We start from the raw sequence: 10,360 nt of genomic DNA, 5'->3' as shown, positions 1-10,360 counted from the left end.
ACTTATAATGAAAACCCAACATCAGTCATGTATCTGCAAGGAGGGGTAAAGCAGTCTTAGTGGTTCTTCCCCCAATGGAAGGCAGCAAAGTACCAGCAGCTTCTGGTCCCCTGCAGAAATACAAAGCAGAAGAAGAAGAAGAAGAAGGCCCCGTTTACGTAGAGCACCTGAACGCACCACGGGTTCGGGTTCTCCTTCTACGTCAGCGGCGCTGGGCGGTTCATGAATGGGGTTTTGGGAGTGGGAGGGCCGGCTGAACCAAGCCTGGAGGTGGGGAGGGGGGTAAAAAAAAAAAGTGGGTGTCAAACGGCGGGGTGTTATTTTATTTTATTTTTTGATGTGATGTATCCTCATAATTCGCGGCGCGGAGAAGAGCGACCATCTCCTCTCGGTTGAGACGAGCAAGGCCAGCGGGAGGGGGAAGCTAAACTCCCGGCCCCCCGATTGACTTGACTCACTGACGGACGAACCGACGGACGGACGGACGGCGCCGGAGCCGCGGCTGTGAGCCATGGGTTTCCGCAAGAAGAACAAGAGCCCGCCGGTGCTGAGCCACGAGTTCGTGATCCAGAATCACGCCGATATGGTGTCGTGTTTGGCCATGATAATCCTCCTCGGGCTGATGTTTGAGGTACAGTTCTACCCGGGTCGCCTTTAGCCGAGCGGTGGTAGCCGTTAGCCGGTAGCTATCATGACAACAGCCCTCCGGGGGCAGGGCGCTAGCTTGTCTCTCTCCCGCACTTTGCATGACGCCGACCGCGACGGAAGATGTCGAGGAGGCCCGCTGACCAGAGAGCGATAACAGGTCATTTTTTTGGTTTGTTTTAATTCACCGCCTCGCGTTTGGCCTTTGGCGTCAACGTGACGCGACTGCTACGTGAAACTACGTTTGAAAATTAACACACACACACACATACATAGATATTACAAAAAACAATGAGGAAGCTGTAAATTCCCATTTTCTTGCCCGTACCCCGAACTCACCATCGGACAGGTAGCTCTGTGAACACCTGTCCTGGGGAGTAAAGCTTATTATTAAAAGATGAAAACAGTGCAAATAGCAAACAATAAAAGTTTTATTTTTGGGCGTGTGTGTGTGTTACGCTTTGCACCGTGTTGGAATTAAATGCACGGGTTTATTGGTGCAGAGGAGAGTGAACGCAATTATACTCTTTATTATTCTGATGGTTGTCTGGATATTCGCAGAAAAATCAGAAATGTGTGTAAATGACATGGTAATGAGAAGCAGGGGTCAGGTGATAGGAAGAAATTCGTATTCGTTTCGATATACATATTTATCGCAACATCTGCTGCGTGGCGAATAATACACCCAAATAAGCTGCGTGTGTATCCACGGTTGCATGAATGGAGCATTTAAATTTGTACCTCAATACTTTGCACAAATATTTGAATCTTATCTGGCACAGATCGTAATTACATATTGTTTTATTCCTTCTTTTCTAGCTGTCCCCAACCCTAAGTCAGTGCTCGCGGTATTTTCAGGTCATTTTCTGATTTATTATTATGAATTATTTAAATGTTTCATTGTTGCTGAACTTTGGATGTTGTCATAACAAACTTAGTTTTTTTTTGTTGTTTTTTTTAGGTGATATTAAGCAGAAAAATCTGACAAAATACAGTTTTAGCAAAAAGAAATTAAGCTAGCCAGATAGAATACAGCTTCAAAAGCTGCTGTCAACAGAAACAGCAATACAGTAATAGAGAGAAAACACTAGATTAAAATAATCACGTCAAAATGTTGCTTGTTTGTTGAGCATGCTAACAAATGCTATGTGATTTCAGGTTTGCAAATGGCCACGGGACGGCTTCCATGCAGAAGTTTGTCTCCCGTTGCATGAGGTGTCGTCAGCGTCAAGCTTGAGGCACCTCACTAACCCCGTTCTCTGTCCGACCCGCAGGTCACGGCAAAGTTTGCCATCATGTTCATCACGGTCCAGTACAACGTGACTCAGATTCTAGGTGAGCGGGACCTCGAGGAATTTACATCTGTATTTATATTAACCATCTGTTCAATGCATTATTTGAATCAGTTTGAAATGCTTTCGATGTTTGATTTATTTTTTTGTATCTCAGATGAGCGGGACGACCCGGTGAACCTTTACCAGTACGGCCCCAAAGATGTGGCCACCGTGTTTTTCTACCTGCTCATAGCGGTCATCCTTCACGCCTTGATACAAGAATACATCCTGGACGTGAGTGTCACCTCGGCTCGTATCGCTTTGCCTCCGCTGCGCTCCCGGGTCATCATTCACGTCGATAATCGTGGCTCGGAGCTCAACGGTCACGTGGATCGAAAAGATCCATAAAGAGACCCAATTACAGCCTTCTCACGACAGCCATCTTCCTAGTGTTTTTCACCTGGATCGGAGCGGTCCCATCTTGTTCACGGGCCTCCAGGGTAATCGGGTCCCATCATCTGTGTGTCCACTTCAACATAATCACCGAGACGATACTCGCATTTGTTCCCCAGCCTTGGTGGCGGTTCCCACTTGAGTACAGTGTCATACATGCGCTCCTACTGTCCTTTTTGAAAGCAAAGGTCTCGGTCCGTGTGAATGTCAAACGGCCTTCGCACGCTGGAATAGTACTTTGGATTCATACGCCGCTCAGGAGGAAGTACACGCAAAGCACATATGTGCACAAGTGCTGGCTCAAGTGGAACTTAAACACGGGTTGTGCGTGTTATTTAAGTGAAAAGAAAGCAAATTTAAAAGTCAGGCGTAATCCTATTAAAAACAATTCTTACCATCTTTAAAATGCTAAAACCCCCAATAAGACACTAATTGTTATTTTGCTCAGGTTTGCCTTAAATCTCCCAAGTATTTTGTAACCTTTAAAATCTATCCAGCCTCTCTCATTCACATGCAGATTCATTTGTACATTATGTCATGTTTATGTAGAGAGACGTATTAATGCGCTTTTCTTTTATCTCTCACTTCATGCACCTTTTTAAGTATGCACATATATTTTTTTTGCTTTTCAGAAAATGAACCGGAGGTTGCACCTCTCGAAAACAAAACACAGCAAGTTTAACGAATCGGGGCAGCTGGCAGCGTTCTACCTGTTCTCCTTCATCTGGGGCTGCAGCATCCTGACGGCGGTACGAGGCTCCGGAAAAAAAAAACGCCTCGGTTTTCGGGACCTGGCGTGTCGTATTTATCCCTCTTTTTTTTTTTTTGTTTCTTTGACAGGAGGACTTTGCAACGAACCCTACCTTCTTGTGGGAGGGCTACCCACACACTCACATGGTGTAAGTAAATATCCGGACTTAACGTAAAGGACGATCCCATCGCGCCTTCCACGCTCCATGTTTGCGTGTGTCCTCTGTCCAGCTTTCAGGTCAAGTTCTTCTACATTTGCCAAATGGCTTACTGGCTCCACGCGCTTCCCGAGTTGTACTTTCAGAAAGTACGCAAGGTAAGAGCCTTCTGGTGTGTTACCGTCACGCCGTGTCAGGCAGCGCTACGCTTTCCTTTCTCGTCACGTCAACCGTAACTCCTCGCCTCTGCCGTTCACATCGACGGCCTAACCTAGTATTTTTTTGGATGTCGAATAGATGGAAATCTTAATACGGCAAGTTGACTCACTCCTTTAACGCCGCTGAGGCTCGGTTTTACTTTCGGTATTACTGCCGTGCATTCGTGAACTACCAGAGTACTACCAAACTAACAGCGATTGCTTCTTTGTGTCGGAAGGACAGCCGTCTGTCGCTGAGTATATCAATTGGTTGTATTTTTTTTTGTACGTGCACGGGAAGGTGACGTGTGAGAGGAACCCAGGATGAACAGCTAGGCTACAGGGAGCGGAGATGAATGAAGGCGGAGGAGTTTTAAGCACCGAGGAGGGTGGGAAGAGGAGTGAGGGGAAAGTGTCAGGGGTGAGAAAAGTGATAAAAGTATCCGCTCGCTTGAGGAAAGGTCCACCCCGCTCTTTTTACCCCAACGGTTGGAGGCAGAAGCTCAGATAGGGTTCCTGCACCGGTTAAAAGCAGCATTTCCTCAGTGCTGTCGCTAACTGCTAGCCCAGGGGTCGGCAACCCGTAACACCCAAAGAGCCATTTGGACCCGGTTTCCTCGGAAAAGAAAACACTGGGAGGCGCAATTACTTTTTGACGTCTAAAATAAAGGTACCACTGTGTACACTGCATTTCATTACCTTTACACTTTGTATAAACAAGTGTGAAGTGTGTTGCTTCTGAAATTCACAAAGTATTCCGGAAAAAAAATACATTTTATTTATGTTATGAACTCATTTTGAGCTTTTGGCTTTCAGAGTTTGTAGCGGAGCCTTGACCTGAATTTCAAAAATAAATCGGGGAAAAAAAATCACCGTGTCAGTAAACAATAAAAAATAAATATTTGCAAAATATCTTCATAAGTATTTATTTTACCTGGTTTATGGGACTTCTGCTCCTGAACTTCTGCGCACGACATCTGCAAATCGGGACTTTACCGGCCGGCGGGTAAACCGGCTTCCGCCAGTGTGACGTTATTTTGAGCGACGAAAAATAGTAAATATGATTTTATTTGATATTCCAAGAATATTGGAATCTGGTAATTCCTATAAAAAGGAATTACCAGACGAGAAGACGGAGGTGAGAGCGGCCATGCTGTTTGGTTTAGAGACACCGAGGAGAAGACTGGGGCAGGTGTTGAGGTTTTCTTTAGGGAGATGGAAAGGATCAGGAAGGAGTGTATCAGAGGGACGGCACGTGTGAGATGTTCTGGAGATAAAGTCAGACTGAGATGGGTTGGACGTGCACGGGGGGGGGGGATGCTGAGGTCGGAGCTGCCAGGCAGGAGGTCTGGAGGAGGTTTACGGACGGACGGAGGGAAAGACGACAGAAAGTGAGTTTGTGTCAGAAGAAGCTGCAGAGGAGAGTGTAAGACGGAGGCAGGTGATTGGCTGTGGTGACCCCTGAAGGGAAAGAAGCAGCCTTGAGGACGTCAAGGCTTATTTTTAAGCTTGCCGACATAAAAATAGTCCCACCTCAGGAATATTTTCAGCGACCAAATTGGGGAAACCTATATTTAGACACCTGGAAAAGGCTCTTTTAGCGCTCGGAGCCTAATTCAACATGTCATCCATCTCTTCTGTGCTGCTAACCCCGGCTTTCTCGGTTGCGTTCTGCCCGCAGGAGGACATCCCCCGCCAGCTCTATTACATTTGCCTTTATGTTGTTCACATCACCGGTGCCTACATTTTAAAGTGAGTGAAATGTTTCTTTTCTCGGGCAAAGTACACGAAAGCTAATCCAGCACCCACCACCCTGTGAATTTACCATCACCACATCTTGGCAGCTAACTCGCGTCACAGTATTTCAGAGTTTCCGGAGTGACTTATCACCCCGTTGTTCCGCGCGGTTGAATGGTGTGTCGACTCGATTGTCCTCACGCGAACTCCCCGTCCGATCCCGGCCACCCCCCGGTCGAGCGAATCACGCCGTTTGGTTCTCCTCCTCTCGTCCCGTCAGCCTCCACCGACTGGGCCTGGTGCTGCTGGTCCCTCACTACCTGGTGGAGCTCCTGTTCCACGCCTCGCGCCTCTTCTACTTCAGTGACGAGAACAAGCAGAAGGGGTAGCCTACTTTTAATTTCTCACAGGTTTTTTTTTTTTTGTTTTTTTTGTTTCCCCTGCAGAGCGTCACCGAGCTCTTTGTTTGCCGTTCACTTTGCAGGTTCACTCTGTGGGCCCTGCTGTTCGTCATCGCCCGCCTCCTCACCCTCACGCTCTCGGTGCTGACGTTCGGCTTCGGGCTGCCCCGCACGGAAAACCAAGGATTCTCCCTTGCAGAGGGCAACTTCAACGTGCTCACCATCAGGCAAGTGGACGGAGCCCTCTTTTTTTTGAACCTGATCTACTCAAATACCCCTGCAGGAGCCGTTCGCCGCCATTTTCGGGGTGTGTTATTCGGGGAGTCCACAGGGCTATGCTAGCAACAATAAAAACAAATCACCTTACAGGTTAGCTAATAGGCTACATAGTAGCGATGGATATCAATGTATTAGCGCAACGCGGATTAGCCTGTTAGCGACATTTGTTTCCGTAGAGCAGCTCCGCAAGTGTGGGTCTTGTTATTTCAGTGGAAATACAGACGTCACACAAAACCACGCGGAAACTGGCTACAGGACAAGAAGTTAAAAAGCTTTAACGCTAACGTCCAGGCAATCGGCCTCGGAAGCCCGAACTGAACGTCAGTAGGACAAAGTGGACGCGGTTTTTATGTTTGTTTTCAAATAAAAAAAATGCAAATCTCCTCCCCCCCCCCCTCGCCGTTTAGGATGACTTGCCTGGCAGCGATCTGCCTGACTCAGGCTTGGATGATGTGGAAATTTATTAACTTCCAGTTGAAAAAGTGGCGGGAGCACAGCCAGAACCAGGCCTCCAAGAAGAAGGTGGCCAGCCCAAAGAGCAAGCCTCACAAAAGAGAGCCGACGAGGGGTGAGTGCCGACGTCGGTAATGATTTAATGGGTGGACCCGAGTGAGGCCGCCCTCTCGTCCTCAAAGTTAAAACCCCAAACGGCAACTGAGCTCCCGGTGTCACGCAAACCCGTCCGCCATGACGAGGAGGAGTCAACAACGCAAATGAACCCCCTTGGTTGGTTTCCATTTTTCCACTTTTAAGTGCTATTTTCTGTTTCTCCAATCACCTGTGTTGTCAGGAGGCGCCGCCAACGGGATCGTGAAGTCTGAGGATAGAACGTCGCCGCGGGCGAGGAAGGCTAAGACTTCGTAGAGACGGAACAGCAGGGGGGTAAAAAAAAAACAAAACAACAAAACTGATGGAGATCTAAAAGTGTGACGTCACGTCTTTACAAGAACCCTTACATGAGAGTCCCTTAAGGATGAAGCCCCAACTCCATTGGTCAGTGTTACTATCAGTTAGGGATGTTCGTTGTTCATCGGTTCACTTCTTTGGTACATTGGCGACGCTGGTTTTCGATGCTTTAACTGGGAAAATACGTTCGTCTTCAAAAGTGTCCTTTTGTTTCAGCCTGCGATCGTCCGTCAGGGGCGGTTTTTTTTTTTTTTTTTTTTTTTTTCCTTTTTTTTGTTTTGTTTTGTTTTGTTTTGTTCGTTTTCCCGACAAAAGCTGCTTTTCGGACCGGGAGCCGGCACCCGTCGCAAGTTTGCTGCCGCTTTCAGGGCGACTCGATGTGACGTCCTCTTCAGGCCCTGGCCTTACTCAGCTCGGCCCGCGAAAAAACAGGTCACATCCCAAAATATAGCCTTTCTTGTACTGCAAGACTGCACTTTGATATTCTGCTTTTGTCAGAAAAAAAAAAACAACTACATTAATCGTTCTTGCGTGACATTTGTGCGATCGTTGGGTGTTGTGCACGGCGGCGGCCGGCTAACCGAAGCCCCTCCCCTCCTTCCTTTACTGCCATTATTTGACGGCCATTGAAGTCCGACATGTTATGGGATTGAGGCACTTTTTTTTTTTTTTTTTTTTTTAAACAGTTGTATTTAACGCTGGCTTGGTAATTAGCTTGTTAGCGGTGAAGGACTCATCAAGACCGAGCTGCACTGTAACCTGTGACGCTGTCCTGTACGCATACAAGTTCTATCTTTGTAATAGCATGACCTGAGAGGCGGGGGTGGCGGACCAAGACCACCAGTTCCTCCAGTGACGGCGTGCGCAGCTTCCTGCCGGCACACAGGAAGTGACATCACGTCCTGTGTTTTCAATAATCCTAATGTCAATGCATGTCGGTTTGAAAACAAAACAACAACAAAAAAACAACAAAAAACAAAAAGGCTCGAGACTTTACGGCTCCTTCCGACGCGCGCTGTTCAGTTTGCATCACACACACACACACACACACACACGATTAACACACAAGCATTCAGTGGCCTTTTTTTACAACTGCTGCAAGAAGTTTTATTTATTTATTAATGTCACGTATTACAGAGCGTTTCTTGTTTCTTATATGCTTGGGCGGAGCTATGACCAGCGAACACGGCGGTTCATAGCGGCTGCGTTTCAGTGCATCCAAACAATACAATCCTTCTTGAAGTGTCCTTAATGATGTCAGTGGTCGCTCGGTGTCGCCTGTTCTGCTCGCGTTTTGTGTTTTGCGTCGTTCTGTTTCCGGCGTATCGTGGTTTTCGGGGGGGTGGGGATTGTTTTTTTTTTTTTTTTTTTTTTTCCCGCTTGTGAATTCACTGGGCCGGAGTGTTGACGTTTTTTTTTTTTTTTTTTTTTTTTTTTTTTTTAAAGGAAAAAAAAAAAAAAAAAAAAGAATCCCGCGTGCAGAGCATGAAACGTGACAATCCGCTCATCGGACTCCGGCCCCGGTCGGCCGTGTTTGGCAAACCCCACGTCGTTCCCTCACGGTCAGGTCGGTCACGGATCCCTGCGCACTTTCTGCGCGCGTGTGTGTGTGTGCGTAAACACTCCAGTTGTGGATAGATGTTCGTCCCGAAGGTTACCGGTTGCTAAATGCTTAGTGTTCACCGTCTCTGCCGCCCCTCGGATCCCCCGCGAGAGAGAGTTTCCTCTTGTTTTCCCTCATGACTTTTCCTCTTGGCGTGGCCCTTTTCGATGATCTTGACGTCGCTACGGAGCAAAACCGACAGGCTCTTCTCCGTCGGCCCTTTTCGGCGGTCTTCAACTCCCCCCGAGTCGGTGCGTGGCAGTGTCAAAGAAGAGAAGGAAGGTGGGGGTGGGGGGAGGGGGGACCTCAGTACCAGCCTGTTATTAAAACTCAGATGTAAAAAGAGAAAAAAAAAAAAAAAAAAATCAACCCTACACTGTACCACAATATGTGTCAGATTTTTAAGCTATTTTTATAGAAAGGAGTAACTGTTGAAATCCACCGTTGTTCAGAAAACACGTGAATATTGCTTTGCATCCAAACTGATATGAATTTTTTCAATATATATAAATAAATAAATATATATATATATATATAAGAATGACGCTTGCCGAACTGTTAGCGTGGATATACGGTGTGGTATGAGTGTAAGAAAAGAAAAAAAAAAAATGTACTCAGCCTGATGTTTTGTTTCATTTCACGGCCTTATTAGAGCGAGTGACTTAGTGCTCGGTGGACTCAATCCAGACCTCACGTCGCCTATCGTAGCGAAAACACGCCGCCGCATTGGCGCCGACACACGTGACCCAGACGGGCGGACTGTCTGGGCACTACTTTCCTCGTTGTTGTTGTCGTTGTTGCTGTCGTCGTTGTCGTCGTCGTCGTCGTCGTCGTCGTCCCGGCGGCCTCCTCCTCCATTTAACCCCAGACAAGGAGGCGGTTTGTGGACGTTTCTCACATCCACCGCAGCCCAGTACAATCCCACTCGAGAGCACCTTTATTTCTTATTTTATATTTTGTTTTGTGTTTTTGTTTGCACAAAATGCATGGTGTGGCCGCTCACGCCTCGGCCTCCTGCAGCCGAGCTGTTTTCGAATGAAAGATGTGAATCTCAGGCGGCAAAACTGCTTAAACCTAACGTCCCGCCATCTGCATCGTCCTTAATTTTTGTATTTTTTTTTAAAATTTTCCAGCCTGTCACTGTAACGATTTCTTTTTTTGCCCAAAAAATGTTGTCTCTTAAATGGTGTGATAGTTTATTTCCATATAAACATCACTGAGTATAAAATATTTATAAAATTTTCTGTGAATTCTAATCACCTTTTATTTGCCATTTTGTTGTTTCTTCTTTTTTTTTTTTTTTTTTTAATTTTTAATTCATGTTTGAATAAAGCTGTTAAAAACGGAAAGCCTGTTGATGTTGTTTATTTTTAACATGAATAAACCGGCAAAAAATGCTTAACCTCTTCTGAGAGATCCAAACTGTTTCCCCTGGAGTTTTCCGAAAGCCAACTTGACATGTTTATTTATTATTTCATTTTTGTTTCTTAATTTTTATTATATTAGTCTATTTATTGCCACCAGGGGGCGCCAAAGAGCTTATTGCCGAAGGGCCGGGAGCGTTCTGCAACCCTGCATTAATAAATCATAGGGAGCAGGAGAGACTTGTGATATTGTGTGATCAAACTCTCTGCCACGTCTCAATATTTATTTACCCCGAATGGGAGGGAATTTTCGGACAGGCCGTCATGAACAGCCGGGGGAAGAAAACGCCGAGCGGACAAGAGACACCTGCAGCTCAATGCTAATATGTCGCTTTTGTGTCGGAGTAATAGGTTTTCCTCGGGGCCACCGGGCAGCATGATGGATCGCTGGGAACCGGAGCTCCGCAGGGTCAGCGCAAGGACACTGGTCCACACACACACACACACACACACACACACGCTGGTTGTATCACAAACCCAAACATACATGACCTGCACCCCGCAAGCTTAGGCTTCTAAAGGAAACCCGGAGA

At 46.6% G+C, this 10,360-nt stretch overlaps 1 protein-coding gene across 2 annotated transcripts; it reads left to right on the top strand.

The window, feature by feature from the left end:
- Window positions 1-276: 276 nt before the first annotated feature.
- Window positions 277-9,752, top strand: LOC147226903 (translocating chain-associated membrane protein 1-like 1). 2 transcript variants are annotated; one of them, XM_086159037.1, is made up of 11 exons: window positions 277-631; window positions 1,920-1,980; window positions 2,095-2,213; window positions 3,005-3,121; window positions 3,213-3,271; window positions 3,354-3,438; window positions 5,159-5,229; window positions 5,495-5,599; window positions 5,699-5,842; window positions 6,302-6,462; window positions 6,685-9,752. In XM_086159037.1, exons 1-11 carry the CDS (start codon window positions 512-514, stop codon window positions 6,756-6,758), a joined length of 1,116 nt encoding a protein of 371 aa, XP_086015163.1. In that variant the 5' UTR covers window positions 277-511; the 3' UTR covers window positions 6,759-9,752. The 2 variants fall into 2 exon arrangements, with proteins under 2 accessions (XP_086015163.1, XP_086015164.1); XM_086159038.1 differs by lacking the exon at window positions 277-631 and adding an exon at window positions 728-805.
- The last annotated feature ends 608 nt before the right edge of the window (window positions 9,753-10,360 follow it).

Source organism: Fistularia commersonii, chromosome 14, assembly GCF_037954325.1.
Source record: "Fistularia commersonii isolate RoL2024-O1a breed Wild chromosome 14, RoL_Fcom_v1.0, whole genome shotgun sequence".
Lineage (NCBI taxonomy): Eukaryota > Metazoa > Chordata > Actinopteri > Syngnathiformes > Fistulariidae > Fistularia > Fistularia commersonii.
The sequence above is the reverse complement of the archived record's forward strand: the minus strand, read 5'-3'. Positions and strand labels throughout refer to the sequence as shown.

What these genes read in the sequence shown, in the direction of transcription:
- LOC147226903 (XM_086159037.1), top strand. Translation starts at nt 512, where the DNA reads ATGGGTTTCCGCAAGAAGAACAAGAGCCCGCCGGTGCTGAGCCACGAG. An exon ending in TCCTCGGGCTGATGTTTGAG is followed by an intron (nt 632 to 1,919) that starts GTACAGTTCTAC and finishes TCCGACCCGCAG; the next exon opens with GTCACGGCAAAGTTTGCCAT. An exon ending in TTCAACGTGCTCACCATCAG is followed by an intron (nt 5,843 to 6,301) that starts GCAAGTGGACGG and finishes CTCGCCGTTTAG; the next exon opens with GATGACTTGCCTGGCAGCGA.